The 24,181-nt window shown below is 42.2% G+C and overlaps 1 protein-coding gene across 1 annotated transcript; it reads left to right on the top strand.

Moving 5' to 3' along the window:
• The first annotated feature begins 1,787 nt into the window (after window positions 1-1,787).
• On the top strand, window positions 1,788-16,275 carry GID4 (GID complex subunit 4 homolog). Its single transcript, XM_063430657.1, has 6 exons — window positions 1,788-2,114; window positions 6,353-6,412; window positions 7,401-7,508; window positions 7,719-7,820; window positions 8,362-8,492; window positions 11,296-16,275. Exons 1-6 carry the CDS (start codon window positions 1,938-1,940, stop codon window positions 11,357-11,359), a joined length of 642 nt encoding a protein of 213 aa, XP_063286727.1. The 5' UTR covers window positions 1,788-1,937; the 3' UTR covers window positions 11,360-16,275.
• The last annotated feature ends 7,906 nt before the right edge of the window (window positions 16,276-24,181 follow it).

The following is a 24,181-nucleotide window of genomic DNA, read 5'->3' as shown; positions in this document are numbered from 1 at the left end:
TCGGTTGTGATTCTCCTGATAACATGAATTAGAATTCGGTTGGGATTCTCCCGATAACATGAATTAGAATTCGGTTGGGATTCTCCCGATAACATGAATTAGAATTCGGTTGGGATTCTCCCGATAACATGAATTAGAATTCGGATGGGATTCTCCCGATAATATGAATTAGAATTCGGATGGGATTCTCCCGATAACATGAATTAGAATTCGGATTTCATTCTCCCGATAACATGAATTAGAATTCGGTTGTGATTCTCCTGATAACATGAATTAGAATTCGGATGTGATTCTCCCGATAACATGAATTAGAATTCGGTTGGGATTCTCCCGATAACATGAATTAGAATTCGGTTGGGATTCTCCCGATAACATGAATTAGAATTCGGTTGGGATTCTCCCGATAACATGAATTAGAATTCGGTTGGGATTCTCCCGATAACATGAATTAGAATTCGGATTTCATTCTCCCGATAACATGAATTAGAATTCGGATGGGATTCTCCCGATAACATGAATTAGAATTCGGGTTTCATTCTCCCGATAACATGAATTAGAATTCGGTTGTGATTCTCCTGATAACATGAATTAGAATTCGGTTGGGATTCTCCCGATAACATGAATTAGAATTCGGTTGGGATTCTCCCGATAACATGAATTAGAATTCGGTTGGGATTCTCCCGATAACATGAATTAGAATTCGGATGGGATTCTCCCGATAATATGAATTAGAATTCGGATGGGATTCTCCCGATAACATGAATTAGAATTCGGATTTCATTCTCCCGATAACATGAATTAGAATTCGGTTGTGATTCTCCTGATAACATGAATTAGAATTCGGATGTGATTCTCCCGATAACATGAATTAGAATTCGGTTGGGATTCTCCCGATAACATGAATTAGAATTCGGTTGGGATTCTCCCGATAACATGAATTAGAATTCGGTTGGGATTCTCCCGATAACATGAATTAGAATTCGGTTGGGATTCTCCCGATAACATGAATTAGAATTCGGTTGGGATTCTCCCGATAACATGAATTAGAATTCGGATTTCATTCTCCCGATAACATGAATTAGAATTCGGTTGTGATTCTCCTGATAACATAATTAGAATTCGGATGTGATTCTCCCGATAACATGAATTAGAATTCGGTTGGGATTCTCCCGATAACATGAATTAGAATTCGGATGGGATTCTCCCGATAACATGAATTAGAATTCGGATGGGATTCTCCCGATAACATGAATTAGAATTCGGGTTTCATTCTCCCGATAACATGAATTAGAATTCGGTTGGGATTCTCCTGATAACACGAATTAGAATTCGGATGTGATTCTCCCGATAACATGAATTAGAATTCGGTTGGGATTCTCCCGATAACATGAATTAGAATTCGGATGGGATTCTCCCGATAACATGAATTAGAATTCGGATGTGATTCTCCCGATAACATGAATTAGAATTCGGATGGGATTCTCCCGATAACATGAATTAGAATTCGGTTGGGATTCTCCCGATAACATGAATTAGAATTCGGTTGGGATTCTCCCGATAACATGAATTAGAATTCGGATGGGATTCTCCCGATAACATGAATTAGAATTCGGTTCCTACCCTGATTGCAGCACGTTAAGCCCCGGGCGCAGCCATCTTGTTGACCCTGTTTTGTCCTGTGTGGTCACGTGCTTCCAGGAGCCAACCGCCGCCCAGCCCCGCCTCTCCCCTCAGCCGCCAGCGTGACTACATCTCCCGGCATTCCCTGCGGCCCGCTCACCCAATCAGCAGCGAGCTGAGAGCGATGGGTGGGGCCTAGCTCGGCCAATCCGGGCTCGCGGTGCTGGAGAGGCCCAGGCGCTGTGGCCGGGAGCGGAGAAGCGGCCCATGCCAGCGGGTCAGTAGGAGCCGCAGCCCAGCGGGCCCGGGCTCTGGATATGCCGGTCCGCACCGAGGTGAGCAGCACGGCCTCCGGCACCTCGTCCCTCATCCCGCCGCCTCCCATCAACACACAGCAGCCCGGGGTGGCCACCACCCTCCTCTACAGCGGCTCCAAGTTCCGGGGCCACCAGAAGAGCAAGGGCAACTCGTACGATGTGGAGGTGGTGCTGCAGGTAAACGGGGGGGGGGAGACTAAGGAGGGGGGAGTGATTAGACCGGGTATTATGGGGGAGGAATGCCGGGTATAGGGGGTATTATGGGGGAGGAATGCCGGGTATAGGGGGTATTATGGGGGAGGAATGCCGGGTATAGGGGGTATTATGGGGGGAAATGCCGGGTATTGGGGGTATTATGGGGGAGGAATGCCGGGTATAGGGGGTATTATGGGGGAGGAATGCCGGGTATAGGGGGTATTATGGGGGAGGAATGCCGGGTATAAGGGGTATTATGGGGGGGAATGCCGGGTATAGGGGGTATTATGGGGGGGAATGCCGGGTATAGGGGGTATTATGGGGGAGGAATGCCGGGTATAGGGGGTATTATGGGGGGAAATGCCTGGTATTGGGGGTATTATGGGGGGGAATGCCGGGTATTGGGGGTATTATGGGGGAGGAATGCCGGGTATTGGGGGTATTATGGGGGAGGAATGCCGGGTATAGGGGGTATTATGGGGGAGGAATGCCGGGTATAAGGGGTATTATGGGGGGGAATGCCGGGTATAGGGGGTATTATGGGGGGGAATGCCGGGTATAGGGGGTATTATGGGGGAGGAATGCCGGGTATAGGGGGTATTATGGGGGGAAATGCCTGGTATTGGGGGTATTATGGGGGGGAATGCCGGGTGTCGGGGGTATTATGGGGGAGGAATGCCGGGTATCGGGGGTATTATGGGGGAGGAATGCCGGGTATCGGGGGTATTATGGGGGAGGAATGCCGGGTATCGGGGGTATTATGGGGGAGGAATGCCGGGTATCGGGGGTATTATGGGGAGGAATGCCGGGTATGGGGGGAGGGAATGCCGGGTATAGGGGGTATTATGGGGGCAGGGAATGCCGGGTATAGGGGGTATTATGGGGGGAGTGCCGGTATTGGTATAGGGGGGTATCGTGGGGGAGGAATGCCGGGTGTATGGGGTATTCTGTGGAGGGCATGCCGGTGGTGGTCTGGGGAGGGCATAGATGACAGGGTGGTAGGTACAAGCTTATGGTTGTTTGTTTTCTGGGCACTGTTGGTTAATGATGTTGGTCTTTAGAAAGCGGTGTATGCTGTGGGTAAATATGTGGGGCAGTTAGAAATGAGGACTGAGAGAGGAGAACCTGTGCAGGAATGTTTGCCTGTTGTAATTGGGTAATCTGTGGGGTGCTGTAGCTATTGATGTGTTCAGTTTATTTATGTATATATAAAATGCAGCCTTTGTGATATAATGTGTACTTTTCATGATGCACACAGCTATGCATAACTTCGAAGGGTCCAACTTCATCTCAGTGAAGTGGTTATGATGCCTACTTATTTTCCAGTGTTAACTGTTTTCAAATGGCTTAACACAGAAGTTTTCCCACGGTACCCATAATGCTGTGAAGCGAAGCAATGATAGGTGTGTGTGTGTGTATATATATTGTGCTGGAAGAATTTCTTTTATATGTATAGTATTGAAAAAAAAAAAAACTCCATACAAAACCCCTTATATGTCAATAATTTCTCAGCATAGTGGTGATTGATTGGGGAGACCAGGATAAACCTCCTTACAGACTTTAGACAGGGGCCCCATAACCATGAATTTGCTTGGCCCCATTAACTATCCCTATGTGAAGAATGGAGGGGGTACACAAACTTTTAAAGGTCCTGTGGGATCATAATCCTTCCCTGCTTACTGGGTAATATTGGACTCTGAAGCTCTGGCAATGAGACCAGCATGTTGGTGTCATGAGAGGTATGTTCTGCTTCGGATATTTTAGCTTTGCAGGGCCAACAGCGTAGCCTGGAGAGGGTGGGTGTTACATTAATGTGCCCATCATTCCTGGAACGGGGAGAGGTATAACGCCTCCTAAAGCAGTTCAAACATCTTTATAATAAAAATTGTAACACTATTGTAAGTGGAAATTCCATACAGAGCTGGATACTGCCGTAACTGAAACAGAGTTCATTATAAAAGCAGCACTCACTGTCACCTCCCCTTCCCAAATGAGTATTTCAGAAATATACAAGCTTTGATTCCAATCCATTTAAAATATATACTGAGAGAAAGTAGGAGAGAAAGCTTGGCATTGGGCGAAGTTACCGCCGTCAAGCCTTGCTATTTCCTTCGATCACCAGTGACTGCTCTAGATAAATTGAGCTCTTTCTATGGAGCATCCCGCGGGCCGCCATGACCACAAGAGACCGGTTCAGGTAAATAAAGCTGTACAGAAATAGCCAAGCCATGGGTTTTCCTAAAAATGTATTACCATTATTCCAATATTGACTGCGATTGAGACTTTATTAAATAAACCTCTTGGTTTTACATAGTTTAGTGAAAGCTTAGTAGTATTGACCTCAGTGTGTGTTTGGCGATACTCTGTATGTATCCACTGACCTGAACTGAACCCTACCCTGTGAGCATTGAATCATGGCTGTAATCTGAGTTATCTATTATCGATTAGCGTTTGAGTACATAAGAACAAGCAATAGATTAGTCATATGCAGTTTAGTTTCAATTTGTCGTGACTGCTTATTTTGTCATCGTCTCTTTTGTAGGATCGGTTTTCCGTTGAACCTTGAGGTTCCTTTGTGTTTTTATAACGAGCAATTCTACAGCAAAGTTCGAAAAGTGGAGCGATTGCCGTGGAAACATTAGAATGTTAAATATATTATACTCATTATTCCGATTCTGAACTGCCATCATTATGTTTAATTTTTGAAAAATCTTACGAGCATGTGTTCATTTATAAACAAAACCTTTCTTTGGCTACTTTACACACTCCATAGTGAGGGATATAGGCATCTGCATGGACTACAGTTCATTGGCTGAGGGTCATAGGAGTTGCATTCCACCATAGCTGTAGTGCAGATGTCTCTTGGCATTCTAATAAACTTGTCTGTGGCAGGATCGCTATTAACTCACACAGCAGCTATTGTGGATGCATCCACAATGAATGCTGGTCTGTTTACTTTGGTTTTGGTAGCATTTCGTTTATCCAGCATGTGATAGATATATGTTCACTCTGGCACAGAGCACGTGACGGTATAAGAGTGCCATGTCAAGCTGATGGCTGGGTGTCAGCAATATGACGGCTACTTTTGGAAGGCGTGCTGGCAGAGTGGTGAGTCAGTGCTGACACCCTCTGGCTGCATCTGAATCATCATGGCTGTTGCATTTCCAAAGGATGCGTCACTTGGCTTATTAAAAAAAAACACAACCTTTTTGCTGCCAGGTCCATTTGAACCAGTGACAAGAATGCGTATAGTTTATTAACCTGGCCTATTTAATGAGGACATAGTTAAAGGACATTCCAAGGCTCACATGGTACAAAGTGTTAGATAACAACTATATGTTTTTTATTATGCTATTATAAAAACCTTGCTCCGTAAGCCCACTAGTTTCCCCCTTTGTGCTCCAAAAGTACTGCTGACTTAGATTTCTGGGAGTTGTAGTTCAGCTGTTAACTTTTTAAAGTAGAAAATTTTCATTTCGGCCACAATTTTCCAAACGCTCTCTGTGCTCATAAATAATTTTTGTTCATTCTCACCAGTGTTATGGAAACCTGATTAGCTGAGTCACTTGGATGAAGGGGAGGATTCCCTGCAGAAGCAATAAATATATATTGCATGAAGAATTACTGGGGGAATTATACACTACAAACACTGGCATTTTCGCAGCCTTTGGGGTGAATTGCACATCATGGCACTGGAAAGCTTAAAGCATTAATACAAGCACCATGATCACTTCACTGACCTGAAGATGTCATAGTTCCTGGAGACTGTATGTGCGCAATGAAATGCTGCGCATGCAGAGTTTAACCTCTCTGCTGCCAGATTTGTAACGCCACCTTTGGCTACATCGTGGGGGTTCAGTAACTTGCTTGGAACATGAGTTTCTGCCTAGATATTGTGAATTCTCTACAAATTTGGCAGTAGCCTGGCATTGGACAAGTTTTCTTTAACCCCTAATGACGACATAGACCGTCACTGGTCTTAACACTATGTTTTCATTTTTCTTTTCTACTGTTCTTAAAGGGGATGTATCTGTCCTTTTAATTACAGCAGGTTTCTGGTTTCGACATGTTTCGGGTACCGGAGTGTTGTGATTGCATATAATGTCACAGATCTGTAAAGGGTTAAATGTTTAGCATACCTTGGAACTAAACTCCATGTACTGTTCTCCCTCATTACTCCAGCCTTGCTGTGCTCAACTAATCTTTCTTTTGTTCTGCAGCATGTGGATATGGAGAATGCCTACCTGTGTGGATATTTGAAGATAAAAGGCCTTACCGAGGTAGGTCACAGTAGGTGCCCGGAGATTTAAAGGGCATTTATATAATGATCTGTTTTTAAAAGAACATGTGAAAAAGGAAATGTGAAACACTCTGAAAGAGCCTTTTACTATGAGCTGATCTGCCTCTTCCTACCTGCTGTCTGCAGCAAATCCTTAAGCCAATTCCCTTCCAATGACATCTGCTGTCTCGAGGCAGAAAAAACAAATTTTTCATAAAACTTAAAAAGTACCCCAAAACACATAAAATCCACACAAATGTTTTATCCCTTGATAGCCCTTATCTGGGTGACCAACATATCCAAAAATTACCTAGATCAGTTCAGGGGTTTTGGAGTTTTATGGAAGTCTAATTTTGGCCGACCACACGCGAGGCTCCTGCCCAGAAATGGTTCCATGATTTTAGGTTGTGCGGTTGGCCTAGTTTGGAAAGTCTCAAAAACGAACAAATGCTCGTACAGAACCCCTTGGCTCATAGTAGCGATTGTTCCCCCGGTTCGTGGGAACAAAACTACTGAACGGCGCTCTCCTAGCTGTTTGGGAAAAGGAAGCAGGCGTTTGTATGGTTTGACCGGGGTTCGGGAAGTCGAGTGTCCAATTTTAGTTCCAAACACTCGACGACCATGTTCCGCTGCCTCCTTCGTGCGAACAAGAGAGTTTTCTCCTGCACGTGGCGTTCAACTATGCGAACGGCGGCCACACAAGGAGAGCACTTAATCGACTGTTCTCTTTGAAGTTAATGGGGGGGGAGGAGGAAGGATGAGGGGGAGTGGTCGGTGTTTGGTAGTTTCAGCTACAGAACCAATAAAAATAAAAGTCCCGAATAACATGGTGGTTTCATCACACTCACCTCAAGCAACCTTTACCTGAGCCAAATCATGCAAACAGCCGGGTAAATCTGTTTCCATTTCATTTTGCGATTGTAGTATTTGTTGCAATCTTAGGATATCTTATTAGGTTGAAATTTCTTTCATATATTATTTGTTTTTAGGAATACCCAACCCTCACCACCTTCTTTGAAGGAGAAATTATTAGCAAAAAGCACCCGTTCCTGACGAGAAAGTGGGATGCAGATGAAGATGTGGATCGTAAACACTGGGTAACCATTTCTGTTTTGTGTAATAATTTATTGATTCTGATGTTGACTGCTGGTAGTTCGCCAATCAGCTTAGTACGTTGGCCAAATTTGGGAAGTTGCTCTGCCTGCCTTTCATTGGTTCTAGAATTGCATGTTCTTACAGAGTGCCTTCTCCTCCTCCCTAGCTGTACGATTTATTTATAGAAGCCATTTTATGTCTGTGTCTTGCAGGGGAAGTTTCAAGCCTTCTATCAGTATGCAAAAACCTTCAATTCTGATGACTTTGGCTATGACGAGCTGAAGGTTGGAGATTATGTCTTCATGAGATGGAAGGTAACGTTGCTGATTCTGGTATACATTCTTGCATGTCATATGTTTTCTCCACCATTTTTGTGCCATGAAATCCTTTTGCGTCTTGTTGTACTTGGCACGTTTTTACCCTGATATGCAGTTCATGACTAGCAATGTCCTCTGTATGTAATATCATCACAACATTAAGTATGAAACGTGATGCGTTTGCCATTGTCTTCAGGTGCCCCCGACTCTGGGCAGCAGCTTCAGGATCAGACTCCCAGGCACTAGTTTCTATGTCCACATTCATCAAGTGTAGCGTAGCAAGCTCGTCAAACACTAGAAGGATTTTACGCTGTTTAGAATGAAGACTTTTTGATGGTTGATATCAGCCAGGTCTCAATATCCTGGCTGTGTCTTGGGTTGTCTTCAGGAAGAGCGCTTCTATGATTATATACAGTAAAGAAAAAATATATTATGCTAAGCATCCAACAGATCCAATAGCGCTCTTATACTGGCATTTCAGATATTTGAGTGAAATATAATTTCCATGTTGACTCTTTGTCTCCTTTCTTGTTGACAGGAGCAGTTCTTGGTCCCTGATCACACAATCAAAGATATCAGTGGTGCTTCCTTTGCTGGTTTCTACTACATCTGCTTCCAGAAGTCTGCGGCATCCATAGAAGGCTATTACTACCATCGAAGCTCTGAATGGTAAGTAGCCATGACACTGCCCTATCCCAGCGCAGGAGGAGAATAGGAGATTGAAATGCATTAACCTGCCTCTTATTTACTCAAGATATCATGCGGAATTCTTCATTCTATTAAATTTCATTTAGTCTATTCAAATAAACCTTAATTACTCAACTTTAATGTTTGGTATTTTAACACCTTGGTATTTTAACAAGCGAGATCAGCTATATTCCTTGTCTGTTTTATTAAATTTTTAATTTATAAGGTGTGACTGTTTTTCTGCAGCGCTGGTGTAGACATAGTAGAAAATCTCTGGTTGATTGTAAAGTACCGTATTTTTTGCTCCATAAGACGCACCTAGTTTTTAGAGGAGGAAACCCAGAAAAAGAATATTCTGAACAAACTGTCCCATAGTGTTCCTTACCACCCACTCCCCTCTCCTGTCCCATAATGATCTTTAACCCCTCCTCCCCTGTCCCATAGTGTTCTTTAACCCCTCCTCCCCTGTCCCATAGTGTTCTTTAACCCCTCCTCCCCTGTCCCATAGTGTTCTTTAACCCCTCCTCCCCTGTCCCATAGTGTTCTTTAACCCCTCCTCCCCTGTCCCATAGTGTTCTTTAACCCCCCATCCCCTTGTCCAATAGTGTTTTCACCCCATAGTGTTTCCCCCCTCCCCTCATCCCATAGTGTTTTCCCCCTTCCCCTCATCCCATAGTGTTTTCCCCCTTCCCCTCATCCCATAGTGTTTTCCCCCTTCCCCTCATCCCATAGTGTTTTCCCCCTTCCCCTCATCCCATAGTGTTTTCCCCCTTCCCCTCATCCCATAGTGTTTTCCCCCTTCCCCTCATCCCATAGTGTTTTCCCCCTTCCCCTCATCCCATAGTGTTTTCCCCCTTCCCCTCATCCCATAGTGTTTTTCCCCCTTCCCCTCATCCCATAGTGTTTTTCCCCCTTCCCCTCATCCCATAGTGTTTTTCCCCCTTCCCCTCATCCCATAGTGTTTTTCCCCCTTCCCCTCATCCCATAGTGTTTTTCCCCCTTCCCCTCATCCCATAGTGTTTTTCCCCCTTCCCCTCATCCCATAGTGTTTTTCCCCCTTCCCCTCATCCCATAGTGTTTTTCCCCCTTCCCCTCATCCCATAGTGTTTTTCCCCCTTCCCCTCATCCCATAGTGTTTTTCCCCCTTCCCCTCATCCCATAGTGTTTTTCCCCCTTCCCCTCATCCCATAGTGTTTTTCCCCTTCCCCTCATCCCATAGTGCACTTTCCCTCCAATAGTGTGTCCCCCTCCCCTAGTAACTGCTGCCATATGGAATCTGTTGGGAGTGTGAGCTCATTCATGTGTTCAGTGATCCCTGGACTCTGACATCATGTATTTGCAGTAATCCTGGCTACTTGTTCACTAAATGTGCTTTTCTATGTGACATATTTTCAGAATTCATAGATTGGTTTACTGTTTCCAGGGATTATTTAATTTTGTGCTGTTTTATTTTTATTAAGTGTAAATCCCAGTGTTTTGGCTTTTGAACATATAAAAAAAAAAATAATGGTGCCTGGTCAGACATGTTCCTTTTTATAGGAGTATTAATTATGAGCAGTAGGGTTTATTCAATGATACCGTAATTGTGAAGAATCAGAGAAGGAATTAGGCCAAAATATAACCCGCCTGAAACAATCTAACTCTGCTGACTTCACAGCTTGGATGTGTGTGTAAAAAAAAATAAAAAGTTTACTTTCTTGTTTAGTAAATAACATATACACTTAGTGCTGTCTCTCTGGCAGCCACAGCCAGAGAGAATCTGTTTCCTGGTCCGAGCAGAACGAACCTGATACAAGCTCCTACACAAGATACCAGGGGCCGGAAACCCTGCATAGTGCTTGCAGTCCTTTTTTATTGTGTTTTCACAGCACTCTGTAGTCCCTAATTGAGTGGGTTATCCTGTTTGGTCCAGGTACTTAAGAAAGATTGTTCCGATGATTTGGACAGTCACTGATCCCTAGGGGTGAGATTTACCTAGTGCATTTAGCCCAATATTAATCATATGCTGTATACGCCTGATCAGAAATGTCAAAACCCTACACTTTGCATTACAAAAGAAGTATACTTAGTCAGCTTTCACCTAACAGTCACTTCCCAAGGGTTTAATGGTCTGGGTTGTCTCCCTATAATGAAGAAATCTGTATTTGTGAGATGAGACAATAAAATGTAGAAATATACACTTTATTCTGTGACAGGGAGCCGCCATCTTAGCTCCTTGTCCGTCATTGTTTTAAGCTCTGTCCTTTACCCTTGGAAGTCAGCTTAGAGAGAGTATACAGAGTAAAGGAGAAATGAAACAAGCTTTCTATTTCCTTTCTTCATTCGCAATGCTTCTTTTCCAAACTGGAGTGGGTCATTTCCAAAAAAATTTAATATACATTTGACTGTCTCATGAAAAAGGGGGCTGGCACAATTTGTGGGTTTATTTTTATTTTTTTATTGTTATTCAATGGCTTTAATTCAAGAGAATTGTCAGTTCCCTTTAAGCTGCTTCTTAGAGAGCTGGTTTGCATGTAGGATGGGGCGAAGTTTTTGGAAAACTGTTAATTCCTTAAGCATGACTCTTTGCTCCATCATGAGCAATGTTTACCCACCCAGATTCTAAGGCGCTAATGGTGTGTGCGTGTCCTCGCAATGTGAACACAGTCTGGTAAAACATATACATTTTTGTTGGGGTAGAGAGTGACATGGGAGTAAACTTTTTTCTTTAATATTAAACATAGAAAATCCCTTCAGAACTGTTACTGTAAACTAAATATTCCACTTTCTCTTCTCTTCCATATAGGTATCAGTCTTTAAATTTGACGCATGTCCCAGAACACAGTGCGCCCATCTATGAATTCCGGTGACAGAAGACCTGGCTCTGAGCCCACGGCGACAGAATCCATGCAGGGATATGCTACTCTCCTCTTCTGTCAATAGACTTTAAGAAGAATGTATGAGTGTTAAAGAAACTGCGCCATAAGCTGGCGTCATCCCTCCCCAACAAGTCGCAGATTTTATTATGGCTTTTTCCCCCCCCCTCATTGATTCATAAGCTATAAGCTTTGAACGGCTTTCTGTTATGTTTTTTAATTTTTATTTACTATATGCACATGACGCAAAACCTCATTGGTTTTTCTTCTGAATGCAAGATTCCAGCTGACACCGTACATGTTCCAGTTCCAGCTGCGGGGCAGATGGCTGCCACTCACGAAGTGTCATTTGTGCATTTTATTTTTTTTCCTCTTCAGTGCATCACCACTTGTGACACTTGACGTCTGCGATCTTTGCTGCATCTTGACAGATTGACTGCATTAATATCTCCAAGCATTAAGCGGAGACTTGCGTTACTGCGTCAGCCAATCCTAAACGGGTTACACACTCCATTAAAAGAGCAAAATGTATTTTTATTTTTACCCCAATACCCACCCTCCCCAAATCCTGAAATCTTAACCACCTATGAAATAATAAAATGGAAATTATTTTTAGGGCCCTTTTTTTAAGAAGGTCCCAAGAGCAGAAAGATTTAGTTATGTTGGACTGCAATACATTTGACTGTTTTCACATTGAAAATGGCAAATGTCAGATTTTTCTAAAATATATAAATATATATATATATATATTATAAATACACATATTTAATCAGAACATAAATCTGAGAGCTGCTTGCACGCAGACACAAGATGTAATGAGACATGGTAAGTCTTCTGATCTAATCTGTAATGACTGCCACTGCATCAGTACCAGACCGTGAAATCATGAAGTCTGTGTCCTGCATCCTAAGTGCCCCAAGTCAATGGAAGACTGGTCTTCACTGCAGGAAGAAAACCTCACCGTAACGGTCTCTTTATTTGGCACACGGTGGAAGTTTGGAAAAGCCACGTGCTCCAATCAAATTACGATCCCTTCAACCTCTACAGAAAGATTTTTTTTTTATTTTTTTAATTGACTCATTGCAAGGGATTACATTGTTTATGCTGCAGGCTTTGGTAAAATCCATGGAAATACAGGGTGGGAATAGCTGTGAACTTTGCAACCCACGCTGTGTTCGTAGGACTGTAAAAGGCGATCAGCACCTGCGAAGCTTGGTCCCTCTCCAAAAGCTACAAAATCCTTTTATTACTCTGGAGCTTTACAACCCAAATTTCTGCTTGGGAATTAGTGTCACAAAATCCATTTAACCACTGTTAGCAGTTAGGTTTACTGATCCACCAACAGGGGAGTGGTTAATGGAAATGACACCATTGTCTTGTATGAGTTTAAAAAAAAAAAACCCTTATAAATAACCCGCATCTTTGTTACACTTCAGTGTTGTTGAAACTGGGATGATTTTATGTGTCTGCTCTTCTAAGCTTTTGCAATGTGTGGGTAAAACGAGTGAGCAGACCTGGGCAATGTGTTATTCAGAATATAGATGTTGATACATTCTGTCATCTGGCTCCCTGCAATGCATTGTGGTTAACAAAGTGGCAAAATAACACTCTACATTGTGCCATGTTGGTGTTTTGCTTTGATTTTATTTAAAGCAGACCTTTCTCCCCCTGCTGTTGGTGAGCTAAAACTGCAATACTCAGCCAGAGTTTAAGCTAAATAGGGATAGGCAACAGGTATAGCATTTATTTTTAATAGAGCTGCAATTTGTCGTGTTTTAAAGGGCCATGGCTATCTCTAGTATTGCAGCACTCCCAAGACATTATCTACATACCTCGTTTGCAGTCTAAAGAAATATACCGTATATCGACCATAACGAAAATACCTGGTTGCAAGAAAAAGATTGCAAAGTAACAATTTATATAGATCTTCCAGTAATTTGCTGCTGACTTTGAATCCGAGGCTGGGACACCATGATAGTCCTTTGGCCACAGTTTGAGAACCATAGCAATAGCCTTTTCACATTTGGGGAGATTTATCAAAGTGTTTAGAACTCTCTTTTTGTGGCATCCAATCTGTTATTTATTAAATAGTAAAAAGTGTCAGCTTTTCTGGCAAGGGGAAAAGTGATGTAAAGATTTGCTAGACGTGCAGCTTTTAATAGCATTAATAATTGTGTATGTTTAAAACCTATAAAAAGAGCAATAGGTGGGGAGGCAGACTAAATAAAAACGAAACGAAGGAAAACTGCCTGCAACACTTTAATAAATACTCCCAAATTAGTCTAACAAACTCTGCAGTTTGCAATACTCACAGTGTGTCTCACGAGATTTGTGAATTTAAAGTGATGTTCAAATGTTAAGCCAAAATAACTGAACCGATTTTAATTTTGCTTTTTGAAATTTGCTTTAACTGACCAACTATTCATAAATTGGTGAATAACCGTGACAGGTTAATTATATGAGGCTTCAGATTTGGATTAATTCCCAAATGACAAAGCTCACATCGTCTTTTTCATTAACCAGCCGTGACGTTGCTCTTACTGACTGCAATGCTCATCATACGTGTTAAAGAGAGCCAGGTCCCGGGTTGTGAAGATGTCTGAAATCAAACCTTCAGAGGGCCAGAGGAGTGCAAAATGTAAAGAAAATATTAAGCCAATAATTTACTTTATAAGCAGCATATTACTATCTGATAAGGTTTTGATTGTGTTATTAAAGGCACAGAGACTACAGCTTCTTAGCAATCTAAGAACTGATAGTTTTCCTTGCAATTCTGGCAATTTATGCCATCTTGAAATTGCACGTTTACCTTTAGCAGATCTAATAAGGGCAGCTGCTGCCAATAAAGACAACTGAGTGTCGGCATAGGGTCTTTAAGGGCTAGATTGTTATGACAACATAGAAAATCATTGGTTCTTTAAGGGTGTTAAGGACCTTGTAAATCATCCATTCATTATTAATATTGATCCAAAAAAAAAAGCATTTATGTTTCTTATTATATAATCATTCTCAAAATTGAGCCTTAGTACGTGTTCTTGTATGGGTTTACTGTTACTGTCTGTCAGTGTGTGGGCATGGTACTATAAGAGGGGTTTTAAAACTCCTGGCCCCCAGCTGTTAGGGCACATCTCCCAGAACCTTTCCCGTACTTTTTTTCTGGCAAAGGAGTTTGGGAAATGTAGTTTGCTTACAGCTAAAGGTTATGTGTTTGAATGCATCTCTTTACGACCTGTCTATGAAATCTTGGGGTAGCTTCTGAGTCAGACACCCTAACACGGATGGCTACAGTTGCGAACCTGTGTATTTGGTATTATGATTGTATGAAAGTATAGTTTTTTGAATAATACAAATTTCAATTCCTTGGCTCGCAGGGCTTTATACACCAAACCAGGAATGGTGAAGATCGAACAATTGAATCGCAAATAGTCCAAGAACGTAAACCTAGATCTATTCTCCAATCTAGCAATTTGTGGCCCAATCTCCCGAGATCATTGTGTGCAAATGGCAGTGTTCAGATTGCTATCAGATTATAATTACAGTATACCAAACATAGCACTCCACCAGTTTAGCCAACAGACTTCTAATTAATCTGTTAATGGAGCTGTGTGAATTGTATCTATTTATTTTTACCTTGCTGAAACAGCTGCTCTTAAAGGGACACTGTAGTCACGGTAATGGATTCATCTTTATTGAAGTGGATACTGTGTCTGGGTTCCCATGGCACGGACCTAAAGTTCAGTTTTAAAACGTTTTTAATAGTTTAGTGAATAAGAGTCTCCAGCAGCCTATCTCCTCTGTGCTGCTCGGGCTAATGAGGAAACCACAACTGGCTTCATCCTATTCTAGCACCCATTATTGTCATGAATTGGTGTGGCTAAGCTGCAGTCTCTGCCTTACCCATATCCCCAGTTGGAGCCAGGCTGGTGTGGCCAAGAACCTTTATGCAGAGTTAAACTGCTCGTTGGTGGTTTAATACTGAATGGAGGGACTATAACCAATTTAGTGAGCTGAAATATGTCCCTTTAAATCCAGTTATTCAGTCATTAAAATGTCTGCATCAAAACGCCACTCTAACAAGAGATACTCTGTACCTATTTCTTCTTTCACGAAGCCAGAATCTAAAATACCATGCACTTGCTTTTCCTTCTCCTGGGATCTGGCGTTTGGCATAAACCAAGCACAAGGTGAAGAAAGAGTTCTATTTGCTGCTATACTATTTATGGAACTAGAAGTCTTGAACCTATTCCAGCAATCATTGCAAGCCCTACCCAGAAGCTTTAACAATACAGGGAACCCTTCTTTCAATCAGTAAATTGGCAGCAGGGTACGTGGTCACGTTCGGATATACTGTCTGCCACATTAGGCTTTACAAATATCACATCTCAGAATGCATCAGTGATATGCCCGTTAAGTAAATACGGGTCTGAGATTGCTCCGATATGTTTCCTGCAGCATATAAATGCTACATACTACAAAGCGTGTGTTTTCATGCACTGCCCATCAACAGGTGGAAGTGATCCAAGTCCAGGAAAACACAATAGTTATTCAGTATTGCTTCAAAACATTATTTAACAGGGAAGTGTTTTTGTTTCGTTCGTTTCGCTGCAATCCAAAATGAACTAAAGTGCTCAGTGTATTAACTTACTCTTAACAAGCAGGGTTTATGCTGTTGTTAAAATGATAAGATGGCAAGTGTCTGCTTAACTCTGATCTGCCATGTGGGCCAGCGTAGGCCCATCCTGGCTGCAAAAACATTAAAGGGCAGGCGTTCGGTGTAGGAGCGTCTATTTTCCTCGCTCGTGTTAACGCACAATTGTTGTATGGATGAGCTTTTCTTGTGTTCGTGGAATTTATAAGGCAGGGTTTGGCACACAATCCTAATGATAATAAATAATGAATTGAAAATTTTACTGCTGGTCCTTTTTTTTATTCTTGTGAATAAATGTATAGAGAAATTCAGCAAATCAATCTAAGCCTTGGTTAATGGTTCTAATAGAAACAAAATAAAAGTTACTGAGAGGAGCGAGTATGTAATTGCAAAGAAATAAAATAAAGCTTTGATCACGTTTATTTTGCAGCTTTTTATAAATCCCATCAATAATTAAAATTGTAGGCGGCAGCCATTTTGTATTTCGGGCAAATCAGCAACAATGCAGTTTATGTGAACCAACTGGTAGCTCAAGGATATCGCGCAGTGGTATTCAAATGCCTAACCCCCAGCTGTTAGCGAACTCTACATCCCATGAGCCTTTGCCAGGCAAAAACACATTTCAGAGCCATTTACCGAAGTGAGAATTCAACATGAAATTTTAATTTATTGCCAGAACTCAAAGCAGAACTGTATCTCTACTATTTGGACCTTAAATTTAAAGTTCACTTTGAATTCTAACTTAAGTAAATAACACTGATTTATATAAGGACCAAAGTTCCATGGGAACATATTAACAGCTGAAGGTTCTGTAATTGAATAAGTCTGAAACTTGTATAACTGTATATACAATTCATGATTATTAAATAAAGCTATCACAAGACTTCGAGGAACTGTCACTTGCTTTTTTGTTGTTGATTGTACCAAGTAATTGGGATGGTTCTGTGGGGTGAAATATTAACACACAGAAATAAGACTAACACGTCCTACTTCCAGAACTTCAATGATGCAAGGTGCCATAGGAATGAAGTTACACATTTCCATAAATTTGCATCACGTGCCTTTTTTTTGTGCCATTCAGGATTATACACTGTAAAATCAAATAAAATAAGGCATGATAAATCACGAGATGTAAAATATGAAAAATTCAACCTTATCATTTCATTGTTCATTGGGAACTGATTGAAAGCATCTCAGTCTTCCAGGATGTTGTCAGTTTTCGGCTGAATTTTTTTATTCTGCGATTTATTATTATTTGTTAATGAACGATGTACTTCCATTGGCTGCTCATAAAATCCTCCAGTTCTGTCCTGATCATTATTTCCTTTACAATACATTTTCCAACTGTTACACACATTTGCAGGTAAAACTTTTTAATTTTAGGCACCTATCAGTTGTATCCACTTACATGCCAATTGTCCCCATTAATTAGAGATGTTCCAGTGTTCCAACACTTCATATTTACACTTCTACAAAAATAGATGCCGAATTGAAAAGAATGTCACTAAATAAAGCGTGGGGTTCGGAGTTAGGGGGTTACCTGCCTGTAATGTGCTGTGGACTGTACGTCCCATGATTGCCTTGCTGAGAGTGATGGAACTTTTTTCCCGCAGTGCTGTCTGTACATTATGTAAATCAAGACAAACCGTTATAATAAGACATGTTTGATATACGGGAACACTATAATCAAACAGGTCTTGCTTAACCCCTTAAGGACCAAACTTCTGGAATAAAAGGGAATCATGACATGTCACACATGTCGTGTCCTTAAGGGGTTAAACAAGCTTACAATCTAAAAGGATGAGACAAATACACAGAGGGAATCAGATTTCAGTGGTAGGTAACCCTCGGCACTCCAGATGTGGGCTACATCTTCCTTGATGCCTTGCCAGCAGCATTATAACTTCTCAGGGATATGTAGTCTATAATATCGGGGTTGTCAGAGACGAGTTAAAGGGCTAAAGTCCACAGAACTGTGTAGGCAGTTAATCCCTTAACCCAAAGTCAACAAAAACCAAAAGCAAAAATATTCGGTGACCTGCAAATTATTTTCAAAGAAAAAAAATCTGTGTTTGACCATCAGGGTTGGATGGAAGCAGCAGTCCTGGCACGGAATAGCGTGAATTGTAAATTGCTGCGCATCCCACCGTAACCATCATTTTAAACCCTTAAGGACACATGACATGTGTGACATGTCATGATTCCCTTTTATTCCAGAAGTTTGGTCCTTAAGGGGTTAAGGTCATACGGAACTCGTAATCTACACATTTGCTGAGGGTTTTTTTTGTCTGCACGATGTATAAGTTAATTTGAAATTAATTTCGAATTTTAACTATAGTAAATAATCCTGTCTGCGTAGAGCGCGTGAAATCGCCGACCACTCCAAACCTGGCATTCAAAATGATGAGCAATTTAATGCCCAATATTCTACTGTGTTTCACCGTGTGGGCACTAGGGGGCAGCTTTATCAAGGCAAAAAACAGGTGGAGTAATGAGGCAAATAGCTAAAAAAGGAAGCGATTACCACGGAAACCAATATAATTTTCATCAAAGCAGGTCCTTAGACATGCATTTTAGCTGGGATGAACTGATCGATCCGTCCGGGCGTTACCCATGGAACCTTATTCCTGAATGGATTTATTAGTTTGGGTGCAGATTAAAAGGCATTTCATTTGTTCGTCTTAGCTGAAACTCATTTGTGTGTAGCCTCTCCTTCCCCAAGTTAAACCTATTGCTTCAAGTGTAAAATATATTGTTTTATTGGGTACCCAACAGCCACTTATTGCCAAGAAGGAGGAAAAGAGGACATAACTGAATTTTAGCAACAAATGAATTGTGAATTGAAACTATTTGCAACATTTAGGTAAAAATAGCTGGTTTTTAAAGAAATTTCCAATACACACCTGTGTTTGTGCTTTTCTGGCTTCAGTTATTTTTTTGTGTTTCCATTTTTATGTAACTCTGACATGCCTCTGTAGTATGATTTGGTCACTGTGTGGCGTTTTTTTTAATTAAACACGACGGCTGGTTTTCATGTACAATGCAACAGTAGCAGAATGAACTCAACATGCATATTTATAATTATTATTATTATTTTACTATTTAGTTTATATTCCTCAAAGAAAACGTGCATGCATTATTTCCTGTGTGGTTTACTTGTGGGGGTAGATGGGGGGATTGCTTGTCAAACCCTCTCCTTTATTTCCGTCACTGACTTTCAGCCTGTGCCAGGGAATACACCAGTCGGACAACTCATAGACGTGGTTTATTATTATTTATTTCCAATATTTAATCAATGAGCTGCAGGGCAGGTCACAGAGACGTGGTTCTCAGTGCTCTTTTAAAGGGATTCTATAGCGTTAGGAATACAATTCCCATCCCTTCGGCACATAAAGGGTTAAAAATGACTTTAGTCACTTACCCGATTCCAGCGCCCATGTCCCTTGGCGCTGGGTCAGCGCCCTGCCTACTCCGACTGGGGGACCTAATGCACGGCATAGGTGGCAAACTCATTAGGCCTTCCCCATATAAATGCATTGCCTCGATTCTTTCCTATGGGATTTTCACTGACGCTGGATGTCCTAATGCTCTACTCTACTAGCTGTCTGATAGACAATAACTAGAGACAGTTATAGTCCTGCAAAGTAACCATGTCTCAAAAACGGCCATGTTGTACATTGCAGAACTAAGGGGGACAGGGGCACCGCACTCAGATCACTTCAATGAGATGATGAGGTCTGGGTGCCTATATTGTCCCTTTATATAGATAACAATTTGGGTCTTTATTCACTAAAGTTCAAATGAGCACAGTTCTGATTACCAGAAATAATCTGGGAGTGGTATAGAGAATTGGTGGGAATTTGAAATGAATTTAAAATTGAAGGCAAAAATAGTCAATCTGAACAAAGAATGAGTTATTTTAGCCTAAATTCCTTGCAATTCTCACTTTAGTGAATAACGCTGTGTAACAGTCACTCTAGGCACCATAACCAGTACATGCCATTGTAGCAGTTATGGTGCCGTTAGGCTTTGGGTGCCATTCCCCATTTCTGGATCGAACGATTTCTGGGTACATGTTCCCTGCTTACCTATTGACAATGTTGAAATTCAATTTCTGCATTACCAATATCAATTCTATCCATATTTGTGCACGGATACCCTGACCCATGGAAAGAAGCAGATTTTCGACATTAATAATGGGTGAGCAGGGGCCAGTATAAGTCAGCGAGACGCAGATCGAAGGAGCTCCTCGGTTCCTCATGTTTACAGCCAAAAACCTAAATAACTACTTCTCATATGGAAGCTGTTACAGTATAGAAAAAGAAACTCGTCCGTCGCTGTCTAACTAGACCATGAGTCAATAGTGGCAGCTAGGGTAGAGGGCATGAAGAGAAAAAATAATAGTATAATAAATGATACAGGGGTATATACAATACATAGGAAAAAAGAAAATAAATAGTGAAAAGACCCTCACAGATTATGATGGATAAAACTAAAAATTGTGTACTTGGGCAATTCCCACCAGTTTGCCACAGTAAGCTGACGGTGAGAAGCCCACACAATGTCTTTGTCAGCTTACTGTGGCAAACTGGTGGGAATTGCCCAAGTACACAATTTTTAGTTTTATCCATCATAATCTGTGAGGGTCTTTTCACTATTTATTTTCTTTTTTCCTATGTATTGTATATACCCCTGTATCATTTATTATACTATTATTTTTTCTCTTCATGCCCTCTACCCTAGCTGCCACTATTGACTCATGGTCTAGTTAGACAGCGACGGACGAGTTTCTTTTTCTATATTGGCGTCTCTAACCCAATGATTAAAGCATAGTTCAGTTTTTAAATTGTTCACATTAATTACAGGCAATGAGATCAGACTCTCTCTCTCCCTATTTACCTCCAATTCTCTGTGGGTTACCCCCCGCTTTTCACTCTGTTCTCATGAGATTAATTAACTTTGACCCTTTGGCCATCTCCTATTAAAATTCTGTTACAGTATACCTCACCGAACATACCTGGGTTGACCCTGGATCGGTACGTTCCCTCGGAGATCCTACTTTGAAAGGGTTCCGGAGTCTGCGGCCTACAACTCAATCCTGAGCGGGAGAATCGGCTGCTCTCTTGCCATACCTTTACAACCACTGCGGTGCGGGTCTCGTCCCCCCCTTTGGTCCGGTGGGGGTTATCCCGGTCTCCGCTGATCTGGACTGAAGCAGAGCCCGGACTTGTGGTGGATGATCTCCTAACATACTCTGGCTGGTGAAGGGCTGGGGCTGCCCTGATGGTGGGTGTACCAGAACCTGTTACTAAGGGCTTCAAGCTGCACCTTGCAGATTTCTCAGACCTACGCTGCCAAAGTACGGCTAAATTCAAGGCTATTTTCACTCACTTCTGGGCTACTCTAACAGTATGCAGGCAGGCTGTAACCACAAACAAAGCATCATTTGGAGGAGAGCGGAGCTACAGCGGGAAGAGGACTGAGAGCCTACTTCACAGCACATCGAAATTGCAATCCTCTGTTTATCAAGTCATCTACCTATCTGGGCTGAGAGCTAATAAGGTCTCAACCCCAATGTACCGGCCATGCAAGCGGAAAACCACACGATACAATCGAACCACACAAACAACTTACAGAGCTCCCCGCAATATCCCGGATAGGAAAAACCTGGACTTTGCAGACCACCAGGTTTGTGGCATGAAGGTACCAGCTCTCACTCAATTTTATGTCGCTGGTAATGTCACACGTGTCTTTTGTCTCGGCTATTGACAGATTTTTACCTCACATGTTATATCAATATATGCTTTACAGCTTTTATATATTTCTCACAAAAATAAACTAAATCGGAGAGGGGGAAGGCGAGATATTTTATAACAAGCATATAGTACTGTTGTTTGTTTAGCATGTTATCTAATCACCCACTCACCTAGCACTCCACTTGTCTAACTTATTTTGTACAGAGAAAAACTCAGAAAACACCTACCACTCACAAAAGTATGCTTAAAGGGACACTCCAGGCACCCAGACCACTTCTGCTCATTGGAGTGGTCTGGGTGCCAACTCCCACTACTCTTAATCCTGCAAGTGTAATTATTGCAGTTTTGTATAAACTGCAATAATTACCTTGCAGGGTTAACTCCACCTCTAGTGGCTGTCTACTAGACAGCCACTAGAGGTCACTTCCTCCTTCATAGCACAGATTATCAGTCTATTATCAGTCTCGCCCACCGGCCGATGGAGACAGAAGGATGAGCGGCGCCGAGGAGGAGACAGCAACGAAGGACATCGTTGCTGCCTCAGGTAAGTGACTGAAGGGCATTTCACCCCTTCAGTAACCGGGGATTGGGGGGTGGGAGGGAGAGGGAGCCTCCAGCGCCAGGAAAATGGATTGTTTTCCTGGCACTGGAGTTTTCCTTTAAAGGAATGAGTATGGTCAGGATAGAGTCCCTATAGTGCTAAAACCACAATCCACCTGTCCCCCATAAATATAGAAAAATCTTACCTTATATTCCAGTCTGCTGCTGCTGGCTCTGCTTCTGATCGGCCTGCTTGTCTGACATCATCAGAAGTGATTCTCTAATCCAATCACAATGCTTCCCGATAGGATTGGCTGAGACTGACAAGGAGGCAGATCAGGGGCAGAGACAGCATGATTCAAACACAGCCCTGGCCAATCAGCATCTCCTCATAGAGATGAATTGAATCAATGAATCTCTATGAGGAAAGTTCAGTGTCTGCAGGCAGAGGGAGGAGACACTGAATGTTTGGATGCATTTTAGGCAGCCATGACTCAGGAAGGATCTCTAACAGCCATCTGAGGAGTGGCCAGTGAAGTTATCACTAGGCTGTAATGTAAACACTGTATTTTCTCTGAAAAGACAGTGTTTACAGCAAAAAGCCTGAAGGTAATGATCCTACTCACCAGAACAAATGCAATAAGCTGTAGTTGTTCTGGTGACCATAGTGTCGCTTTATTTATTTATTATTTATTATTGCCATTTATATAGCACCAACAGATTCCGTAGCGCTTTACAATATTATGAGAGGGGGATTTAACTATAAATAGGACAATTACAAATAAACTTACAGGAACGATAGGTTTGAGAGGACCCTGCTCAAACGAGCTTACATTCTATAGGAGGTGGGGTGTAAAACACATTAGGACAGGAATTTACAATCAAATAAGGTGGGCTGCCCTTTAGGAGAGGGCAAGAGACAGGTATGTGAGGTAAGGGTTAGTCTTGGAGGCCATAAGCTTTCCTAAAGAGATGGGTTTTAAGGCACTTCTTAAAAGATGCAAGACTAGGGGAGAGTCTGATGGCGGTAGGCAGGCTATTCCATAGGAAGGGAGCCGCCCGTGAGAAGTCCTGCAAGCGCGAGTTGGCCGTACGAGTGCGGACAACGGACAGGAGGTGGTCACGGGCAGAACGGAGAGACCGAGAAGGGACATACCTATGGATCTGTGAGGAGATATAAGAGGGGCTAGAGTTGTTCAGTGCTTTATAGGTGTGAGTTAGTACCTTGAATTGACTCCTATAGCATACAGGAAGCCAATGTAAGGACTGGCAGAGGGGTGAGGTGTGAGAGAAACGACTAGAGAGGAAAATCAATCTAGCAGCAGCATTCATTACGGACTGTAAAGGTGCAGTACGGCTATTGGGAAGACCAATCAGGAGAGGGTTACAATAATCCATGCGGGAAATTACTAGAGCATGGACAAGCTCCTTGGTAGTATCTGGTGCAAGAAAGGGGCGGATGCGGGCTATGTTTTTAAGATGGAATCTACAGGATTTGGCAACATTCTGGATGTGAGGCTCAAAGGTGAGACCAGAGTCAAGTATGACGCCAAGACAGCGCGCTTGCAAGGATGGACTAATGTTGGTACCACAAACTTGGAGGGAGAGCGAAAGAGGAGGATCAGTATTAGGAGGAGGAAAGACAAGGAGCTCAGTTTTTGAGAGATTGAGTTTCAGAAAGCGGGATGACATCCAGTCAGAGATGGAAGAAAGGCAAGCAGTGACACGTTGCAGGACGGCAGGGGAGAGGTCCGGGGAGGAGAGATATAGCTGGGTGTCATCAGCGTACAGGTGGTAGTGAAATCCAAAAGAGGTAATAAGTTTGCCAAGAGAGGCAGTATAAAGAGAAAATAGAAGGGGACCAAGGACGGA

The sequence above is a fragment of the Pelobates fuscus genome, chromosome 8, assembly GCF_036172605.1.
Source record: "Pelobates fuscus isolate aPelFus1 chromosome 8, aPelFus1.pri, whole genome shotgun sequence".
Lineage (NCBI taxonomy): Eukaryota > Metazoa > Chordata > Amphibia > Anura > Pelobatidae > Pelobates > Pelobates fuscus.
Note: the sequence above shows the minus strand (reverse complement) of the source record. Positions and strands in the feature narration are given on the sequence as shown.

Excerpts from the sequence above, each read along its gene's own strand:
- GID4 (XM_063430657.1), top strand. The coding sequence starts at position 1,938 with ATGCCGGTCCGCACCGAGGTGAGCAGCACGGCCTCCGGCACCTCGTCC. Across the intron at positions 7,509-7,718 it reads ATGTGGATCGTAAACACTGG|GGGAAGTTTCAAGCCTTCTA; the intron begins GTAACCATTTCT and ends TGTGTCTTGCAG. Across the intron at positions 7,821-8,361 it reads ATGTCTTCATGAGATGGAAG|GAGCAGTTCTTGGTCCCTGA; the intron begins GTAACGTTGCTG and ends TCTTGTTGACAG.